The sequence below is a fragment of the Oncorhynchus mykiss genome, chromosome 7 (genome assembly GCF_013265735.2).
Source record: "Oncorhynchus mykiss isolate Arlee chromosome 7, USDA_OmykA_1.1, whole genome shotgun sequence".
In the NCBI taxonomy this organism is placed as follows: domain Eukaryota; kingdom Metazoa; phylum Chordata; class Actinopteri; order Salmoniformes; family Salmonidae; genus Oncorhynchus; species Oncorhynchus mykiss.
Genome location: NC_048571.1, coordinates 57,466,181 through 57,487,568, shown reverse-complemented (window position 1 = coordinate 57,487,568; position 21,388 = coordinate 57,466,181). Strand labels below are relative to the sequence as shown.

General features: G+C 45.8%; 1 protein-coding gene across 3 annotated transcripts in view; it reads left to right on the top strand.

The window, feature by feature from the left end:
* The window catches only part of LOC110528045 (solute carrier family 41 member 1), a 43,692-nt gene that overhangs the window by 18,043 nt on the left and 4,261 nt on the right, over positions 1–21,388 (top strand). For all 3 annotated transcript variants that reach the window (XR_005052615.1, XM_021609829.2, XM_036983603.1), the window contains exons 4-10: positions 15,911–15,982; positions 16,684–16,828; positions 18,427–18,573; positions 19,228–19,375; positions 19,626–19,705; positions 21,001–21,135; positions 21,212–21,360. Coding sequence is in view for 2 of the 3 variants with exons in the window: in XM_021609829.2 (XP_021465504.1) it covers positions 15,911–15,982; positions 16,684–16,828; positions 18,427–18,573; positions 19,228–19,375; positions 19,626–19,705; positions 21,001–21,135; positions 21,212–21,360 (876 nt within the window). In the remaining variant the exon portion in view is untranslated. The remainder of the gene's footprint in view (positions 1–15,910; positions 15,983–16,683; positions 16,829–18,426; positions 18,574–19,227; positions 19,376–19,625; positions 19,706–21,000; positions 21,136–21,211; positions 21,361–21,388) is intronic.

The following is a 21,388-nucleotide window of genomic DNA, read 5'->3' as shown; positions in this document are numbered from 1 at the left end:
CAAACTGTTGGAAAAAAACCACAGCTAATAAAGTCACTGAAACCCTTAACAAAGAGTTGCAGTCTGTTTTGGAATGGGTGGTAATCAGTAATAAACTGGTCCCGAACATGAAGAGCATTGTATTTGATACAAACCATTCCTTAAGTGCTAGACCTCAGCTGAATCTGGTAATGAATGGTGTGGCTGTTGAACAAGTTGAGGAGACTAAATTACTTGGTGTTACCTCAGATTGTAAACTGTCATGGTCAAAACACAAACAACAGTTTGCTATTCAGTGGTTGCAAAGATGGGGAGATGTCTAGCCGTAATAAAGAGATGCTCTGCTTTTTTGACACCACACTCCAAAAAGCAAGTTCTGCAGGCTCTAGTTTTGTCTAATCCTGATTTTTGTCCAGTCATGTGGTCCAGTGCTGCAAGAACCCTTATTGCATGGAACTTCCTTCCATCTCCTATTGCTCAAATAAACAGCAAACTTGGTTTCAAAAAACAGATAAAGCAACACCTCGTGATGCACAACGCCTCTCCCCTATTTGACCTAGATAGTTTGTGTGTATGCATTGATATGTAGGCTATGTGTGCCTTTTTAAAAATGTATATAGTTATGTCCTTGAGCTGTTCTTGTCTAATGATGTTCTGTATTATGTCATTCTGTATTATGTTTCATGTTTTGTGTGGACCCCAGGAATAGTAGCTGCTGCTTTTGCAACAGCTAATAGGGATCCTAATAAAATACCAAATCAGCCTGTTGGAGCACAATAGAGAGTTTGACTGATGAGAGGCCTGCAGGTGGGCTACAGGTGAACAAACATTAATCACAGGTAAAGCAGCAATCAGAAGTTGAAACAACAACAAGGCATCCCCCCCACCACTGTTTCGGTATATAGTGGGGGGGATGGGGCTGGAGAAATGTAACCACCCTTAAATTCAAAGACAGAGCTATGGATGCAAGGACTGACCATCTATGATATCAAAATTATTTTTAACCATGTTTTTTATGCTATACAGTGTTTGCTTGCATTTACTTTTTTTTACAAACATTGTTTGTTCACCTCAGTGTATGAAGAGGCTTTGGCGTAGTTATCATGGAAACATTCAGCATAAACTTGTTGAAACCAGATGAGAGCGAATTTAATTTGATGTTTCCAGAAGTAAAGTAAGTAATTAAAGTAGCCTTTGGCTAGTGCGAGCCGAAACCGCTCATACGAGCAGGAGCCTATCTCTTGTTTCTGTAGCGTGAGGCAGCTTAATGTACATGTACACCCCCTGGATGGTACAGATGTTGGATCTTATCTTGATCACTCTTTGTCGCAGAGAATTTTCCTGATGCATCAGGAAATTCAAATGACCCTCGTGAGTGGCTGAAAATGAGCAGTTCTCTTTCTGTCCATGCAGGGGGCAGTTGAGTAATTGGAATCAGGGCTTGCTATTAAAATAATGTTCTCTCTGACTCGCTCAAATGCTAGGCCTTGATCCTATTACTGCAAATATTAAAATGTACAAAAATCTATCTGAAATGCAACCATACACATCATCAACCGTCATTTTATATAGCTTAATAACACAAGATAGATATTTGTCTCCACTAGGCTACTACATACAAGTGTCTAGACCAGGGGTTTTCAACTCTTGCCCTACGAAGTCCGGAGCATGCTGGTTGTCTGTTTTACCTGATAATGAATTGCGTACACCTGGTGTCCCAGGTCTAAATCAGTCCCTGATTAGAGGGAACAATGAAAAAATGCAGTGGAACTGGCTTCGAGATCCAGAGTAGAGTTTGAGGGGTCAAGTGGATCCTAAGGTTACGAATGAACTGTCAATGTTGTTCAATCGTGACCTGGGGTGGTCTAGTGGTTAGGACTGCTGCCTTCAGTGCACACATATAGGCCTAACGTCTCAGTGTGGGTTTGATTCTGTCCCCACGCCCTTTTGGCACAAGTAACTCAATCAGCTGATTGATTTGGTGTAGTTATACATCTCAAATATGGACAGTCCAGGGTTATTTTACCCCCAATCTTGATTTAAAAAATCTGACCGTACCAGACACTTGTTTAACATAAATGGGAAACAAATAAACTAATTAGTTTCGTACATTACACTAACAGTAGATGTGCTGTGGTAAACAATTAAACAGGTATTTGGTATTTTAATAGGATCCCCATTAGCTGTTGCAAAAGCAGCAGCTACTCTTCCTGGGGACCACACAAAACATGAAACATGACATAATAAATTACATTAATAGACAAGAACAGCTCTGTTCAAACTTGGAGTAACTATTCTTTCATTATTTTTTTTTTATGCAAGAATACGATGGCTCACTGTTTGTTGTTGTCATTTCCTGCCTAAGTTTGCCCACTTTGCCAATGAAGTAATCATTAAAATAATTGGCAATATCAAATGGTTTTGTGATGAATACGCCATCTGATTCGATAAAAGATGGACTTGAACTTGTCTTTCTGCCCATAATTTAATTTTAAACTACTCAAGTTTTTTATATCATTGATCTTGTCTTCATAATACAGTTTCTTCTTTTTTTTTTTGAGTTTAGTCACATAATTTCTCAATTTGCTGTAAGTCGTGCAGCCGGACTTATTAGTCAAACCTTTGCCCCATCTCTTTCAACCATCCTGTTTTTAAATTCCTCATCAATCCATGGAGCCTTAACAGTTCTAACAGTCAGTTTCTTAACAGGTGCATGTTTATCAATAATTGGAAGAAGCAATTTCATAAATTCATCAAGTGCCGCGTCTGGATGCTCCTTATTAATCACATCAGACCAACAAATATTTTTAACTTCATCCACATAAGAGTCACAGCAAAATATTTTGTGTGATCTCTTATAGACTATTTAAGACCCAGCTTTTGAAACTTTGGCCTTCCTGGATATAGCCACAATATTGTGATCACTGCACCCAATGGGTACGGATACAGCTTTAGAACAAAGTTCTACAGTATTAGTAAAAATGTGATCGATACATGTGGATAATCTTGTCTCTGTAATGTTTGTAAACACCCTGGTAGGTTGATTAAAAACCTGAACCAGATTACAGGCACTGGTTACAGTGAGAAGCCTCCTCTTGAGCAGACAGCTTGATGAAAACCAGTCAATATTCAGGTCCCCAAGAAAGTAGACCTCTCTGTTTACATCACATACACTATCAAGCATTTCACACATATTATTTGGATACTGACTGTTAGCACTTGGTGGCATATAGCAAAACCCCAAGATAAAATTGTTTAGATGTGCCAAGTGAACCTGCAACCACAACACTTCAATAACACTTGACATAAGATCTTCTCTTAGTATTACAGGGATATGGCTCTGAATATATATATTCAGCAACACCTCCCCCATAAGCGTTTCTGTCTCTTCTATAATTGTTATATCCTTGTATTGCTACTACTGTATCATCAAATTAATTATCTAAGTGAGTCTCAAAAATGGCTAATATATGAATGTTATCTGATGTTAGCAAGTAGATTTTTGGGGGGTCTCTAGGAAGACCAAACATTTAGAGCCGGATACACGTCATCAGAGTGCGCAACCAAACATTGTACTGTCTACACTCGGTTTGTTGTTAATATATATTTTTTAAATCATTAAATCGGTTTTAATCAGAACTAAAGTTTTGTTACTAAAGATTCCACAACGCGGTTAGCCTTACAGCTGGGACTGTAAGTTTGTGTTACATTTTTTTGTGTGGATTCCGCGAGTAGTAGCTGGCTGTATGACAGACACATGTCGTCATCGTGGGAAAGACTCATTGTTATCTTTTCGTAAAGTAACTGGTTGTTGTAAAGAGCCAACCTGGATACTAAGGAGATCCTGATGGAAATTGACGAGTACCAACAGCTTTACGCTATGGAGGAACAAAATACTCCATCATGGAAAGGACAATTTAGTTACAGTTGAAGTAGAAGCTAGTGCTCTGGCTGGAATCCTTGCAACACTGGAAAAGTTGTGTGAGGAGGTAGCAGGGCTGAGGGGGAGTTTGGAGTTTAGCCAAAGTGAAATTCTCACTCTCCAATGAGAACACAAGACAAAAATCACAAGACACAAGCCAAAATAAAAATCCACGATTTCAGCATGGATTGTCTACTCAGGGAAAACAGGGTGATGAAGGAGTCGCTACTAGACATACAAAGTTGAAGCATGCGTGAAAATTCCTCAAAATTCTGGGATTCCTGAGGACGCATCCAGTAATTCAGAGGGCGTGATCAGAGAATTAGTGCAATCCGCCTTGATACTTCCTATAGAGACTGTAAACAAGGTGGCTTTCCACCGAGTACACAGACTGAGCCCAGAGCGACAATACTAAGAATCCCCGACCGATCATCGCAAAATGTGAACACCACCAACAAAAGGAGCTGATCAAAATCAGGGGAAGGGAGCTTAAAGGGACCAAATTCGGTCTCAATGACCAATTTCCAAGGGAGATAAACAATGGTCGTAAGAGACATTATCCGGTACAAAGGCAACAAAGGGAGAAGGGTAAGCGTGCCTTTCTCATTGTGGACAAACTCTTTATAGATGGACAGCTATTCCGAGACATCTCCATAACACCATGGCTGTACTAAAATCTACAGGGCCTTCAGGTTACGAAAAAAAGAAAGTATGAGAACTGTAAAAATATCTGAACACTATGAAGTGGATATGAACACACATGTACTCAATTTCATGCTCGCTTACACATACGGATTTATACATACACACCTGATCTCGCTCTCTTCTCTCTCTCACTCTCTCTTTTCTCTTCTCTTCTCTCTCTCTCTCTCTCTCTCTATTGTCGAGAGCTGTTTTATAATGTAATGTCTTTATTGTTTGTCTAGGTTCTCAATCAGAGGCAGCTGTCAATCGTTGTCCCTGATTGAGAACCATATTTAGGGAGCCTGTTTTCTTTTGTGTTGGTTGGGTGATTGTTTTCTGTTGTGTTTCTGCACCAGCCAGAACAGTTTTCGGTCGTTTCTCTTTGTTATTTCCGTGTTAATTTAATAAATATGGACACATACCACGTTGCACCTTGGTCCTCACCTTCTTCCACTGACGACGACCGTTACAGAATCACCCACCACCAAAGGACCAAGCAGCGTGGTAACGGGCAGGAGCAGCGCTATAAGGAGGAATGGACATGGGAATACATTCTGGACGGCATGTTGCTACACATGGGAGGGGCTTCCTGGCTGGAAGGGATTGCCTCCCATGGGAGCAGGTGGAGGCAGCCAGGAGAGCGGAGGCAGCAGGTAAAGGGGGCCAGCGCTTTGAGGGAACACGGCTGGCAAGGAAGCCCGAGAGGCAGCCCCAAAAATGTGTTGGGGGGGAGGCTAAGTCAGGTAGGAGACCTGAGCCAACTCCCCGTGCTTACTGTGGAGAGATGTGGACCGGGCAGGCACCGTGTTATGCCGTGAGGCGCACGGTGTCCCCGGTGCGCAGGCATAGCCCGGTGCGGGACACAGCAGCGCCTCGTATCGGCCGGGCTAGAGTGGGCATCGAGCCAGGTGCCATGAAGCCGGCTCAGCACATCTGATATCCAGTTCGTCTCCTCGGGCCGGGGTACATGGCACCAGCCCTACGCATGGTGTCCCCGGTTCGCCAGCACAGCCCAGTGAGGGCTATTCCACCTCGCCGCACTGGCCTGGCTACGGGGAGCATTCAGCCAGGTAGGGTTGGGCAGGCTCGGTGCTCGAGAGCTCCAGTGCGCCTTCACGGTCCCGTCTATCCGGTGCCACCTCCACGCACCAGCCCTCCGGTGGCAGCCCCCCGCACCAGGCTGTCTCTCTGTCTCCTTCCTACAGGTGCTCCCTCCAGTCCGGATCTGCCAGAGTCTCCCTCCAGTCCGGATCTGCCGGAGTCTCCCTCCAGTCCGGATCTGCCGGAGTCTCCTGTCCGTCCGGATCTGCCGGAGTCTCCCGTCCATCCGGTGCTGCCGGAGTCTCCCGTCCATTCGGGACCCGTGGCTAGGGTCCCCAGTCCGAGGTCGGCGGCAAGGGTCACTGCTCTTAAGAGGCCACGGAGGCGGGCTAAGAGGCGGACAAGGACTATGGTGGAGTCCACGTCCCGCGCCAGAGCCGCCACCGCGGACAGACACCCACCCAGACCCTCCCCTATAGGTTCAGGTTTTGCGGCCGGAGTCCGCACCTTTGTGGGGGGGGGGGGGGGTATGTCACCTTCTGACCTTAGTTCTTTTGTTATGTCTTTGTTTTAGTATGGTCAGGGCGTGAGTTGGGTGGGTTGTCTTTGTTAGTTTTTCTTTGATTTGCTATTTCTGTGTTTGGCCTGGTATGGTTCTCAGAGGCACCTGTCAATCGTTGTCCCTGATTGAGAACCATAATTAGAGAGCCTGTTTTCTATTGTGTTGGGTGGGTGATTGTTTTCTGTTGTGTGTCTGCACCAGCCAGAACTGTTCTCTGTCATTTCTTTATTATTTTGTTATTTCAGTTTTCATTTAATAAATATGGACACATACCACGCTGCACCTTGGTCCTCACCTTCTTCCACCGACGACGACCGTTACAGGGGTGGGGAATTGAATGAATTGTATTTTTTTTCTTTTTTTTTTCTTGGGGGGGGGGGGGGACTGTTGGAGAGGTCTCGAATGGTTGAGGGACAGCTATTGGGGAACTGTGGGGGATCTTGGAGGGTTCGGGTTCATGTTTTTTGGCCTGTTGGGAGACCTGTCAACGTGCCTTTGAGCAGGGCATAGACCCTGGATGCTTCTGTGTGTCGCTCTGAATGGGAGTTTGTTGGATGACTGGTATGATGTAGCTGTTTAGTGGCTTCAATGCTATAAGAATATTGTATGTTTCGTATATTCAATGTATATTCAAGTATATTCAATTTTTTTTTTAGTTATTTTAAGTTACCTTGTTTCTAAAGCCCATATTATTATATGTGGCCATGCTCAGCCCTTTCCTGGGTATCTTATTAGAAATAAACATATGAAAAGAGCAAATAAAGCAAAATAAAAATATATACTTTCAGCTCTCCATTAATTGGTGTGTGTGAGGCGGGATTGAAGCTACAAACCCATAGGATTGGCTCTCTCATCCCTTCCAGGCTTCTGGGAGGGTGGACAATAAGCCTGTCATAGCAGATGTAAGCAATGTCCCAACGCACTCTAGGAGCTTTCATGGCTGGAATAAGTTCTTTCCTCTTCTGGCGCACAGCTTCAGGATAGTCCTCGTTGAGGAATATATACATACATTCCTCTCAAGTTCTTGGCTCTTTCCAGAACAGCTACCTTGTCCTTGACCCTCAGGAACTTGACCACTATCGGCCTAGGCCTGTAATATCCTCACCTAGGCCTGCAATATCACAATGTAAGATAGAAATAGATTCCGCTAGATCCCGCACCTGCCCGCCCTTCTAGCATCACTACTCTGGATGGTTTTGACTTATGTGGACAACTACAAATACCTAGGTGTCTGGTTAGACTGTAAACTCTCCTTCCAGACGCACATTAAGCATCTCCAATCCAAAAGTAAATCTAGAATTGGCTTCCTATTTCGCAACAAAACCTCCTTCACTCATGCTGCCAAACATAACCTCGTAAAACTGACTATCCTACCGATCCTTGACTTTTGCGATGTCATTTTCAAAATAGCCTCCCAACACTCTACTCAGCAAATTGGATGCAGTCTATCACAATGCCATACGTTTTGTCACCAAAGCCCCACATACTATCCACTTCTGCGTCCTGTATGCTCTCGTTGGCTGGCCCTTGCCAAACCCACTGGCAAGGGCCAGAAAAAAAAATGTTGGTCTTTAATGCAGGGCCTACAGACAACTTACTATTGAGAGTAAGAATAGTACAATACCCCAGGTGCAATTTAAAATATGGTTGGGCATCAGCAGTTTCTCTCTTATATCAGTTTCTGACAGTCACTCAATTAGTCATGTCAACTAAAATGTTTAGATTGGTAGTTAGGCCATATTCACACTACGAGAGATGAAGGAGAGTCTGAGGAGTGGTGTGGCGAAAGAGATATCTACTTTTGAATTTACATTAAATCATTGCCTTACCTTTCGTTGTGGCTGGCAATGCAACATTCTTGGTCCACAGCTCAAATTGTATGAGGTAAAAGCAAATAGAGACTGAAAACATTGATAATTCCATTGGGAGTTGCTTCTTGCCTGGTGGCTCAATACAGTCAAGCAAAGAAAAACATTTTTAGATTTTAAACTACGGTGATAATCATAGAATGCAACAGGCTGTTACTACAATTACAGGTAATTCCATAAAACAAGATTCAAATACAAGTAAAATGTGTTACGGTGCGTGAATGAGGACCCAAAAGCGAATTAACGTAAACAGAACTTCTTTAATAACAAAACGTAGGTAGGCTCAGATGGACCGGCAGATTCCGACAGGACAGGACAAGGTTGCAGCAAACATGACGATAGTCTGGTTCAGGCATGAAAAACACAAACAAGAATCCGACAAAGACAGGAGCAGGAACAGAGAGAGATATAGAGGACTAATCAGAGGGAAAAAGGGAACAGGTGGGAAAAGGGGTGACGAGGTAGTTAGGAGGAGACAAGGAACAGCTGGGGGAAAGAGGGGGAGAAAAGGTAACCTAATAACGACCAGCAGAGGGAGACAGGGTGAAGGGAAAGGACAGAAACAAGACACAACATGACAATACATGACAGTACCCCCCCACTCACCGAGCGCCTCCTGGCGCACTCGAGGAGGAAACCTGGCGGCAACGGAGGAAATCATCGATCAGCGCACGGTCCAGCACGTCCCGAGAGGGAACCCAACTCCTCTCCTCAGGACCGTACCCCTCCCAATCTACTAGGTACTGATGACCACGGCCCCGAGGACGCATGTCCAAAATCCTACGGACCCTGTAGATGGGTGCGCCCTCGACAAGGATGGGGGGGGGGGGAAGACGAGCGGGGGCGCGAAGAACGGGCTTGACACAGGAGACATGGAAGACCGGGTGGACGCGACGAAGATATCGCGGAAGAAGAAGTCGCACTGCGACAGGATTAATGATCCGAGAAATACGGAACGGACCAATGAACCGCGGGGTCAACTTGCGAGAAGCGGTCTTAAGGGGAAGGTTCTGAGTGGAGAGCCAAACTCTCTGACCGCGACAATATCTAGGACTCTTAGTTCTACGCTTATTAGCAGCTCTCACAGTCTGCGCCCTATAACGGCAAAGTGCAGACCTGACCCTCTTCCAGGTGCGCTCGCAACGTTGGACAAAAGCCTGAGCGGAGGGGACGCTGGACTCGGCGAACTGAGATGAGAACAGCGGAGGCTGGTACCCGAGGCTACTCTGAAAAGGAGATAGCCCGGTCGCAGACGAAGGAAGCGAGTTGTGGGCGTATTCTGCCCAGGGGAGCTGTTCTGACCAAGACGCAGGGTTGCGAAAAGAAAGACTGCGTAAGATGCGACCAATAGTCTGATTGGCCCGTTCTGCTTGACCGTTAGACTGGGGGTGAAAGCCGGAAGAGAGACTGACGGAAGCCCCAATCAAACGGCAAAACTCCCTCCAAAATTGAGACGTGAATTGCGGACCTCTGTCCGAAACGACGTCTGACGGAAGGCCATGAATTCTGAAAACATTCTCGATGATGATTTGTGCCGTCTCTTTAGCAGAAGGAAGCTTAGCAAGGGGAATAAAATGAGCCGCCTTAGAGAACCTGTCGACAACCGTAAGAATAACAGTCTTCCCCGCTGACGAAGGCAGTCCGGTGACAAAATCTAAGGCGATGTGAGACCACGGTCGAGAGGGAATGGGAAGCGGCCTGAGACGGCCGGCAGGAGGGGAGTTACCGGACTTAGTCTGCGCGCAGACCGAACAAGCAGCCACGAAGCGACGCGTGTCATGCTCCCGGGTGGGCCACCAAAAACGCTGGCGAATGGAAGCAAGCGTACCCCGAACGCCAGGATGGCCGGCTAACTTGGCAGAGTGAGCCCACTGAAGAACGGCCAGACGAGTAGGAACGGGAACGAAAAGAAGGTTCCTAGGACAAGCGCGCGGCGACGGAGTTTGAGTGAGTGCTTGCTTTACCTGCCTCTCAATTCCCCAGACAGTCAACCCGACAACACGCCCCTCAGGGAGAATCCCCTCGGGGTCAGTGGAGGCTACTGAAGAACTGAAGAGACGAGATAAAGCATCAGGCTTGGTGTTCTTAGAGCCCGGACGATAAGAAATCACGAACTCGAAACGAGCGAAAAACAGCGCCCAGCGCGCCTGACGCGCATTAAGTCGTTTGGCAGAACGGATGTACTCAAGGTTCCTATGGTCAGTCCAAACGACAAAAGGAACGGTCGCCCCCTCCAACCACTGTCGCCATTCGCCTAGGGCTAAGCGGATGGCGAGCAGTTCGCGGTTTCCCACATCATAGTTACGTTCCGACGGCGACAGGCGATGAGAAAAATACGCGCAAGGGTGGACCTTGTCGTCAGAGAGGGAGCGCTGAGAAAGAATGGCTCCCACGCCCACCTCTGACGCGTCAACCTCGACAACGAACTGTCTAGTGACGTCAGGTGTAACAAGGATAGGTGCGGATGTAAAACGATTCTTGAGGAGATCAAAAGCTCCCTGGGCGGAAACGGACCACTTAAAGCACGTCTTGACAGAAGTAAGGGCTGTGAGAGGAGCTGCCACCTGACCGAAATTACGGATGAAACGACGATAGAAGTTCGCGAAGCCGAGAAAGCGCTGCAGCTCGACGCGTGACTTAGGGACGGGCCAATCAATGACAGCTTGGACCTTAGCGGGATCCATCTTAATGCCTTCAGCGGAAATAACAGAACCGAGAAATGTGACGGAGGAGGCATGAAAAGAGCACTTCTCAGCCTTCACAAAAAGACAATTCTCTAAAAGGCGCTGGAGGACACGTCGAACGTGCTGAACATGAATCTGGAGTGACGGTGAAAAAATCAGGATATCGTCAAGGTAAACGAAAACAAAGATGTTCAGCATGTCTCTCAGGACATCATTGACTAATGCCTGAAAGACAGCTGGAGCGTTAGCGAGGCCGAAAGGAAGAACCCGGTATTCAAAGTGCCCTAACGGAGTGTTAAACGCCGTCTTCCACTCGTCCCCCTCCCTGATGCGCACGAGATGGTAAGCGTTACGAAGGTCCAACTTAGTGAAAAACCTGGCTCCCTGCAGGATCTCGAAGGCTGAAGACATAAGAGGAAGCGGATAACGATTCTTCACTGTTATGTCATTCAGCCCTCGATAATCTATGCAGGGGCGCAGGGACCCGTCCTTCTTCTTAACAAAAAAAAACCCCGCTCCGGCGGGAGAGGAGGAGGGGACTATGGTACCGGCGGCAAGAGCTACAGACAAATAATCTTCGAGAGCCTTACGTTCGGGAGCCGACAGAGAGTATAGTCTACCCCGGGTGGAGTGGTTCCCGGAAGGAGATCAATACTACAATCATACGACCGGTGGGGGGGAAGAGAGGTGGCCCTGGACCGACTGAACACCGTGCGCAGATCGTGATATTCCTCCGGCACCCCTGTCAAATCACCAGGCTCCTCCTGTGGAGAAGAGACAGAGGAAACAGGAGGGATAGCAGACATTAAACATTTCACATGACAAGAGACGTTCCAGGAGAGGATAGAATTACTAGACCAATTAATGGAAGGATTATGACAAACTAGCCAGGGATGGCCCAAAACAACAGGTGTAAAAGGTGAACGAAAAATTAAAAAAGAAATGGTTTCGCTATGATTACCAGAAACAGTGAGGGTTAAAGGTAGCGTCTCACGCTGAATCCTGGGGAGAGGACTACCATCCAGGGCGAACAAGGCCGTGGACTCCCTTAACTGTCTGAGAGGAATGTCATGTTCCCGAGCCCAGGTCTCGTCCATAAAACAGCCCTCCGCCCCAGAGTCTATTAAGGCACTGCAGGAAGCTGACGAACCGGTCCAGCGTAGATGGACCGACAAGGTAGTGCAGGATCTTGAAGGAGAGACAGGAGTAGTAGCGCTCACCAGTAGCCCTCCGCTTACTGATGAGCTCTGGCTTTTACTGGACATGAAGTGACAAAATGACCAGCAGAACCGCAATAGAGACAGAGGCGGTTGGTGATTCTCCGTTCCCTCTCCTTAGTCGAGATGCGGATACCTCCCAGCTGCATAGGCTCAGCACCCGAGCCGGCAGAGGAAGATGGTAGTGATGCGGAGAGGGGGGCAACGGAGAACGCGAGCTCCTTTCCACGAGCTCGGTGACGAAGATCAACCCGTCGCTCAATGCGAATAGCGAGTTCAATCAAGGAATCCACGCTGGAAGGAACCTCCCGGGAGAGAATCTCATCCTTTACCTCTGCGCGGAGACCCTCCAGAAAACGAGCGAGCAAAGCCGGCTCGTTCCAGCCACTGGAGGCAGCAAGAGTGCGAAACTCAATAGAGTAGTCTGTTGTGGATCGATTACCTTGACATAGGGAAGACAGGGCCCTGGAAGCCTCCTCCCCAAAAACAGATCGATCAAAAACCCGCATCATCTCCTCCTTAAAGTCCTGATACTGGTTAGTACACTCAGCCCTTGCCTCCCAGATTGCCGTGCCCCACTCACGAGCCCGTCCAGTAAGGAGAGATATGACGTAGGCGACACGAGCAGTGCTCCTGGAGTAAGTGTTGGGCTGGAGAGAAAACACAATATCACACTGGGTGAGGAACGAGCGGCATTCAGTGGGCTCCCCAGAGTAACACGGCGGGTTATTGATTCTGGGCTCCGGAGATTCGAAAGCCCTGGAAGTGGCCGGTGGATCGAGGCGGAGATGGTGAACCTGTTCTGTGAGGTTGGAGACTTGGGTGGCCAGGGTCTCAACGGCATGTCGAGCAGCAGACAATTCCTGCTCGTGTCTGCCTAGCATCGCTCCCTGGATCTCGACGGCTGAGTGGAGAGGATCCGAAGTCGCTGGGTCCATTCTTGGTCGGATTCTTCTGTTACGGTGCGTGAATGAGGACCCAAAAGCGAATTAACGTAAACAGAACTTCTTTAATAACAAAACGTAGGTAGGCTCAGATGGACCGGCAGATTCCGACAGGACAGGACAAGGTTGCAGCAAACATGACGATAGTCTGGTTCAGGCATGAAAAACACAAACAAGAATCCGACAAAGACAGGAGCAGGAACAGAGAGAGATATAGAGGACTAATCAGAGGGAAAAAGGGAACAGGTGGGAAAAGGGGTGACGAGGTAGTTAGGAGGAGACAAGGAACAGCTGGGGGAAAGAGGGGGAGAAAAGGTAACCTAATAACGACCAGCAGAGGGAGACAGGGTGAAGGGAAAGGACAGAAACAAGACACAACATGACAATACATGACAAAATGTCTGTACATTTCAGCTTTTTAAAAAACATTGCTCTGCTATTACAATGTTTACTGTAAGAGTGTTGGCTTAACGAAACAATTCTGTTTACACTTTGCTGCTTAAATGGGGGCAACTGTCGGGCGAGTGTTGTGCGAGGTAGCGGTCGAGACGTGACAAGTTCGCAACTTCACATTGCAGTAATATGTGTAGCCCAGGGTATTTTGCGAAAAGTCTAAGTGTGAAGGTCCAGCTAAATTAATTAATCATGGCCGAATACCGACCGGGCATGCGGGGAACGTACCAAGGGGCCTTGACCTCCAGTGGGCCCCCATTGATTTTGTTAGTCATTCAGATATGATATAACATGGCATTAGTCATTACAAAATGTGTAGAATTGCAGGAAGTGCAAATTTGCAATTGCTCATTTTTTTCTCTCTGCCCCATGGCAAAAGGAGTAGGAGAGCATAAAAATTGCTTTAAAACTGTAACATTTCTCTCCACCATCAAGAGGGGGGCCACTAAAATGTTTTGCCGCAAGGTGGGGGGCCTAAAAGCTCTAGCCCAAAAGGCTATAGCCGGCCGTGGGAGAACCCTTTAAAGAACCCTTTTTGGTTCCAGGAAGTACCCTTTTGGGTTAGATGTAGAACTCTTTCCACAGAGGGTTCTACATGGAACCCAAAAGGGTTCTACCTGGAACCATAAAGGGTTATTCTATGGGGACAGCCAAATAACCCTTTTGGAAACCCTTTTTTCTAAGAATGTATTCCTAGAACTATGTAGTAACTAAAATTAGTAGCTCACTGCTGCTATTAAGCACATCAATCCACACATTCCTTCCACTGGCTTGTGGGAAAACAGCCTGACAAACACAGCAGAATGTGATAAGCTTTTCCAGTTCTTTCCTGTCCTGACTTTTGAGTTGTGATGCAGGTGAATTGAGTCTAGGGCTCCCAGATATTGCTATGTTGGGTAACCCCCATTCCAAGACTGGAAGGAGGAAGAATGGATGCATTTTTTATGTAGCAAACTTTACTGCTTTCCTTGCTGTTGCGACTTGGTGGCAGCCAGGTGACTTGAGCGTGTATGATCTGGCAGATGAACTGTGTATGTCATTTGTTTGGTGTGACATTAGCCTACTCCCGTTCCACCTAGAGTTATTGTTTTTCTTGGAGGATCTTGGCTGGCTTCAGTTGGCCACGTTTCTTTCCACGGAATGACTAATTATCAACAGATTAAGATCACTGTAAGTTTCCTAATGAGCCTATCAAAGAAAAAATGGTTGGTCCCAGGGGCTGAGTCAGAATGCCATCCACATGACCACATCTCTGTCTTCTTTCTTATTTTGATCTGCTGAAAATGGTTGTTTTTGTTTAGGGGTTGAGGAGATTCTGGGCTAAACTCACACTCTCTCTCTCTCCTTTCTACAAACAGTTGTTTTCTGTAACTCTCTGTGATCCTTGCATTTGAGCCTAATTGACTATTGGAATAATCATATTTAGTGGATGACGGCAGGCTGACATTACCGCATTAGCTACCACATAGTGTCTAGAGCCAGCCTACTGTAGGCTACTCTCTGACATCCATTATTGACATGGTTTAATGTACATGTTCATAATAAATGTAATATCTGCTATTCCTGCTCTCTTTCTCTCTAAGCCTAAAAGACGGATGAGTGCTAGGCTAACAAAAAGATAGCGGGGTAGCTAGCTACCGTCATTTACTGTCACACACTAAACCCTTAGACGCTGCCTTATCTCACCACCAGCTCATAGCCTTCAACAGCTGGGAAAACACAGCTCATAGCCTTTCTACAGCTGGGAAAACACACACCAACTGAAAAACAACCAAGGCTAAAGCTTACGTGACATTGTGGCCTATTCTGGCTGAGCCCTTGCTGCCTTCATCACGCCGTCAGTGGTGTGTGTGTGTGTGAGCGTATGGTTTCTTTATTGTTTGGGTGGCTGGTGTGTGTAGTGTAGTGTGACCTGCCCTGTCTCTTATCTCCCTGCCTTGCGCCCCCTTATCCACCATGCAGCCAACTCCACTCATCTCTCTCTGTACACATGGGCTTGAAACACGGCCCCTGAAGGCTCACCCTTCCTCTTTCAACTTCCCGGATACAGACACACACACACGCCTCTGAGCAGAGTGGTCATTAGGCTCATAGCCTCTGACACACACTGTGCCTCTGTTGGACAGCCACTTGATGCTTGAGACCATGAATGAGAGAGACGTGTGTGTGTGTGTGTGTGTGTGTGTGTGTGTGTGTGTGTGTGTGTGTGTGTGTGTGTGTGTGTGTGTGTGTGTGTGTGTGTGTACAGAGAGATGAGATAAGTGGAGTCGGCCGCAGGGTGGAGGGGTCAGAGCTTCTTTGAGAATTGAACCCTAATTGTTCTGACAGAACCTAGGGCCTATGACACAGCGCGCACACACACACGTTTTCATGTACATGTATACATACTCAATTGTACAGATTCTCAGCTTTTGAAACATCATGATTCTGGTTACTTTTCCTCTTTTCAAACCGTGGCCAGTCAGACATAGTTGAGTGCTGTGGTCTTGGTCTCATGGTAATCTGTTTTATAGTTGTGTTGCGTTCTCTTACGGTCTCCCGCGTCTCTCTCTGCAGGCTAATATTGGTCAGATGGACTCAGCCAAGGACATGTGGAAGATGATCGTTGGAAACCTCGCCCTCATCCAGGTAAGGAACACTCTATGAAAGAAAAGGAGAGCCGCACACTCTAGGACCTCAGATGCAATCATTTAATATCCTAATAACCAACGTTTCAACAGACAAACTGTCTTCATCATTATACCTTGATGAATACAGCCTGTATGTTGAAACGTTGGTCATTAGGTTATTAAATTATTGCATCTGAGGTCCTAGAGTGTGCGGCTCTCCTTTTCTTTTTAAAGTGTTCTACTCCGCTAGCCAGCCTAAACAGGTGTGCGTTTCTTTTACACATGGAACACTCTATAACATCCCACCACACCTGCATGGAACACTGTGGAACAGAAAACCATTCAACACATTCTGAAACAAAACATGTGCATGGAATGATGGAACACCGACATAAAAAAATCACAAAATAAGTCCAATCACGGTGTGTCCTGGTAAGGTGACATTTTGTTACCAGAACTGGACACAGTCAGATGTACAAGTGCTCTTATGTGTAATATTGGACAGGTTCCTGGAAGCCCCCTAACCCCAGCACTTTGGATCCCCGTCAGTCACATAACCTGCTAGAGGGGGTCACTGTGAGCTGGGTCAGCTCACCAGGGGGTTACAGTACTCACTCACACACACACACTAAGCCTCCTCAGGTCGAGGAGACCTTTACTACAGTGACACACACGTACAGTATAGTTTACAGTACCCCTTCTCTCTCTGCCTTCTCCCAGGTCCAGGCCACGGTAGTAGGGTTCCTGGCGTCCATCGCTGCGGTGATCTTTGGCTGGATCCCAGAAGGGAACTTTAGACTGGGACATGCTATCCTGTTGTGTGCCTCCAGTGTGGCAACCGCATTCATCGCTTCTCTGATACTAGGTACCACTAGAAGAATAACTATGTAAATAATACTGTAAACATTTTTCAGACTGTAATTGTTCATATGCACATAGTAACCCCAGATACGATTTAACCTCTCTAGGGTACGTGGAATGCTAACGTCCCACCTAACCAACATCCAGTGAAAGTGCAGGGCGCCAAATTCAAACAACAGAAATCTCATAATTAAAATTCCTCAAACATACATGTAGTATACACCATTTTAAAGATAAACTTGTTAATCCCACCACAGTGTCCGATTTCAAAAAGGCTTTACGACAAAAGCATACCATGCGATTATGTTAGGTCAGTACCTTGTCACAAAAAAACACAGCCATTTTTCCAGCCAAAGAGAGGAGTCACAAAAATCAGAAATAGAGAAAATTAATCCCTAACCTTTGATGATCTTCATCAGATGGCACTCATAGGACTTCATGTTACACAATACATGTATGTTTTGTTCGATAAAGTTCATATTTATATCCAAAAATCTCTGTTTACATTGTCTCGTTGTTATGTTTTGCCTCCAAAACATCCTGTGAAAGTGCAGAGAGCCACGTCAATTTACAGAAATACTCATCATAAATGTTAATGAAAATACAACTGTTATGCATGGAATTAAAGATATACTTCCCCTTAATGCAACTGCTGTGTCAGATTTCAAAAAAGCTTTATGGAAAAAGCACACCATGGAATAACCTGAGTACAGCGCTCAGAGACCAAAACAAGCAATACAGATACCCGCCATGTTATGGAGTCAACAAAAGTCAGAAATAGCATTATAAATATTCACTTACCTTTGATGATCTTCATCAGAATGCACTCCCAGGAATCCCAGTTCCACAATAAATGTTAGTTTTGTTCGATAAAGTCCTTAATTTATGTCCAAATACCTCCTTTTTGTTTGTGCATTTAGTACAGTAATCCAAATGCGCAAGCACTAGGTCCAGACAAAGTCAAAAAAGTTATATTACAGTTCGTAGAAACATGTCAAACGATGTATTTAATCAATCTTTAGAATGTTTTTATCATAAATCTTCAACAATGTTTCAACCGGAGATTTCCTTTGCCTTTAGAAATTAAAGGGAACGGACGCACGCCTGACTGAGCACATGGCCTTCTGGCAGACCCATGACTCAATCAGCTCTCATTCACTCCCACTTCACAGTAGAAGCCTGAAACAAGATTCTAAAGACTGTTGACATCTAGTGGAAGCCTTAGGAAGTGAAATATGACCCCACAGAAACTGTATATTGGATAGGCTAAGACTTGAAAACCTACAAACCTCAGATTTCCCACTTCCTGGTTGGATTTTTTCTCCTGCTATATGAGTTCTGTTATACTCACAGACATCATTCAAACAGTTTTAGAAACTTCAGAGTGTTTCCTATCCAAATTGACTAATAATATGCATATCCTAGCATCTGGGCCTGAGTAGCAGGCAGTTTACTCTGGACACGCTTTTCATCCAGACGTGAAAATACTACCCCAAAGAAGTTAACACTGATTAAACTGTGATCAAATGAACATGTTACATATTTCCATAAAGCTGATTATGATTGGTGTGTTTAACATTAAGCCCATCCTTCTGTTTGCAGGGATCATTATGATTGGTGTAATCATCGCATCCAGGAAGGTGGGCATCAACCCTGACAATGTGGCCACGCCCATCGCTGCCAGTCTGGGAGATCTGATCACCCTCTCTCTGCTGGCTGGCATCAGCACAGGACTGTACAAGGAGCTGGGTACGCGCGCACGCACGCACGCACGCACGCACACCCACACACACACACACACACACACACACACACACACACACACAGACGGACACTTGAGATCACAGAACTAAATAGAACACATAGTACATGCTTGAAATAGAGACACACTCAGACACACTTATCACTCACATACACACATCTCACCAACACCCACTCTGCGTTATACTTATCTGTCTCACCCCAGGGTGTGAGTGTGGCTGAGTATCTGAACGGCCTTTTCAGGCAGTAAAAGTCCCAATGGAAACACTTTAACTCGACCCTTCCTGGCTTGACACTAATAGAAGGGATCTTATTTTAACATAGGCCTACTTGAGGTTTGATTCCACCACTAACCTCACAGTGGTAGGGAATGTGTGTATGTTAGTTCAGTGATAGTGTTTTCACTATCAACAAACCCTGTGACATGTGATGCAGGATAACATGTTTTCACACCACACCTCATTGACCTCACCATCACATATAAAAAGATGGAAATACTCATGTTGGAAGAGTAATAACACATTTCTTATTCACAAACAGCGTTGTGTACCATGCGTTGGTACCGTTTTTATATTGAGCTGATGAAGTGTGTGTGTGTATAGCGTAACAAGGATGCTGACTCCTGTGTGTGTTTTCTTATAGAGTTTAACGACTATGCCAACCCGTTGGTGTGTGCTGTGTTTGTGGCGCTGACCCCTCTGTGGGTGCTGATCGCTCGGAGGATCCCCTCCACCAGAGAGGTGCTCTACTCAGGCTGGGAACCTGTCATCATTGCCATGGCAATCAGCAGGTGCAAGACCTATGTCTCTCCTCTCTCACCTGTCTCACCTTCCTCTCATCTATGTCACTGTTCTCTTACCTGTCTCAGCTTACGCTCATCTGAGTCACTCTTCTCCTACCTGTTTCACCTCTCTCTCATCTGTGTCTCTGTTCTCCTACATGTTTCACTTCCTCTCATCTGAGTCACTGTTCTCCTACCTTTTCACCTACCTCTCATCTCTCACTTGTGTTTCACCTCCCTTCCTCTGTGCTCTCCTCAGTGTTGGGGGTCTGATCCTAGATAAGACCGTGTCCAACCCCAACTTCGCTGGCATGGCTGTCTTCACTCCTGTTATCAACGGTAAGACTCTCTCCTGGCACTGAATACTCTGCACACAACCACTGATACACAACCACTGACAGAGTGAATTTGGAAAGTATTTAGACCCCTTGACTTTTTCCACATTTTGTTATGTTACATCCTTACTCTAAAATTGATTTAAAAAGTAATAATCCTCATCAATATACAGACAATACCCCATAATGACAAAGCAAAAAAACGGTTTCTAGAATAAAAAAAATAAAAAAAAAAAAACTGATATGACATTTACATAAGTATTCAGACCCTCAGCGATTACAGCCTCGAGTCTTCTTGGGTATGACGCTACATGCTTGGCACACCTGTATTTGGGGAGTTTCTCCCATTCTTCTCTGCAGATCCTCTCAAGCTCTGTCAGGTTGGATGGGGAGTTTCTCCTATTCTTCTCTGCAGATCCTCTCAAGCTCTGTCAGGTTGGATGGGGAGCGTCGCTGCACATGTATTTTCAGGTCTCTCCAGAGATGTTCGATCGGGTTCATGTCCGGGCTTTGGCTGGGCCACTCAAGGACATTCAGAAAATTGTCCAGAAGCCACTCCTGTGTTGTCTTGGCTGTGTGCTTAGGGTCGTTGTCCTGTTGGAAGCTGAACCTTCCCCCCAGTCTGAGGTCCTGAGTGGTCTGGAGCAGGTTTTCATCAAGGATGTTTTTATTTTACTTTTATTTACTGTAACTAGGCAAGTCAGTTAAGAACAAATTATTATTTGAAATGACGGACTACCAAAAGGCAAAAGCCTCCTGCGGGGATGGGTGCTGGGATTAAAAATAAATGAAATAAAAATATAGGACAAAACACACATCACTACAAGAGAGACAACACAACACTACATGAAGAGAGACCTAAGACAACAACATAGCATGTTTTAGAGGTGTTCAGAACAAGGTTAAGGGCAGAGAAAGCTTGTTGGACACTAAGAAAGTTTTGTAGTAGAGCGTTTAACACAACATCCGGGGAGGGGCCAGCTGAGTATAAGACTGTATCATCTGCATATAAATGGATGAGAGAGCTTCCTACTGCCTGAGCTATGTTGTTGATGTAAATTTAGAAGAGCGTCAGAGAGGAGAAACGGGTTAAAAAGGTCAGAGATGGGCTTGTTTCCTTTCACTTTGTCATTATGGGGTATTGTGTGTAGATTGATGAGGACATTTTTATTTAATCCATTTTTGAATAAGGCTCTAACGTAACAAAATGTGGGAAAAAATCAAGGGGTCTGAATACTTTCCCGAATGCACTGTACACTATGTCTGTCTCATATGTGTGCTGTATTGTGTGTATGCCAGGTGTGGGAGGTAACCTGGTAGCGGTGCAGGCCAGTAGAATCTCCACCTATCTGCACATGAATGGTATCCCCATGGGAGACCCTGACCCCAACCCCAGGAAATGCCCCACCCCCTGCACATCCTTCTTTGGTTCCAGTGAGTATTGATTAGTTTCATAAAAAGGTACAATATTGACTGATATTGACTTAATTGATTTCTCTCTCTTTCCCAGATGTGAACTCTCGTTCAGCACGGGTGCTCTTCCTCCTGGTTGCTCCAGGTCACCTGGTCTTCCTCTACACCATCAACTCCATGCAGGGAGGACACACCACGCTAACATCCATCTTCATAGCCTTCTACATGGCTGCTGCATTACTGCAGGTACACACACACACTCACACACACACCT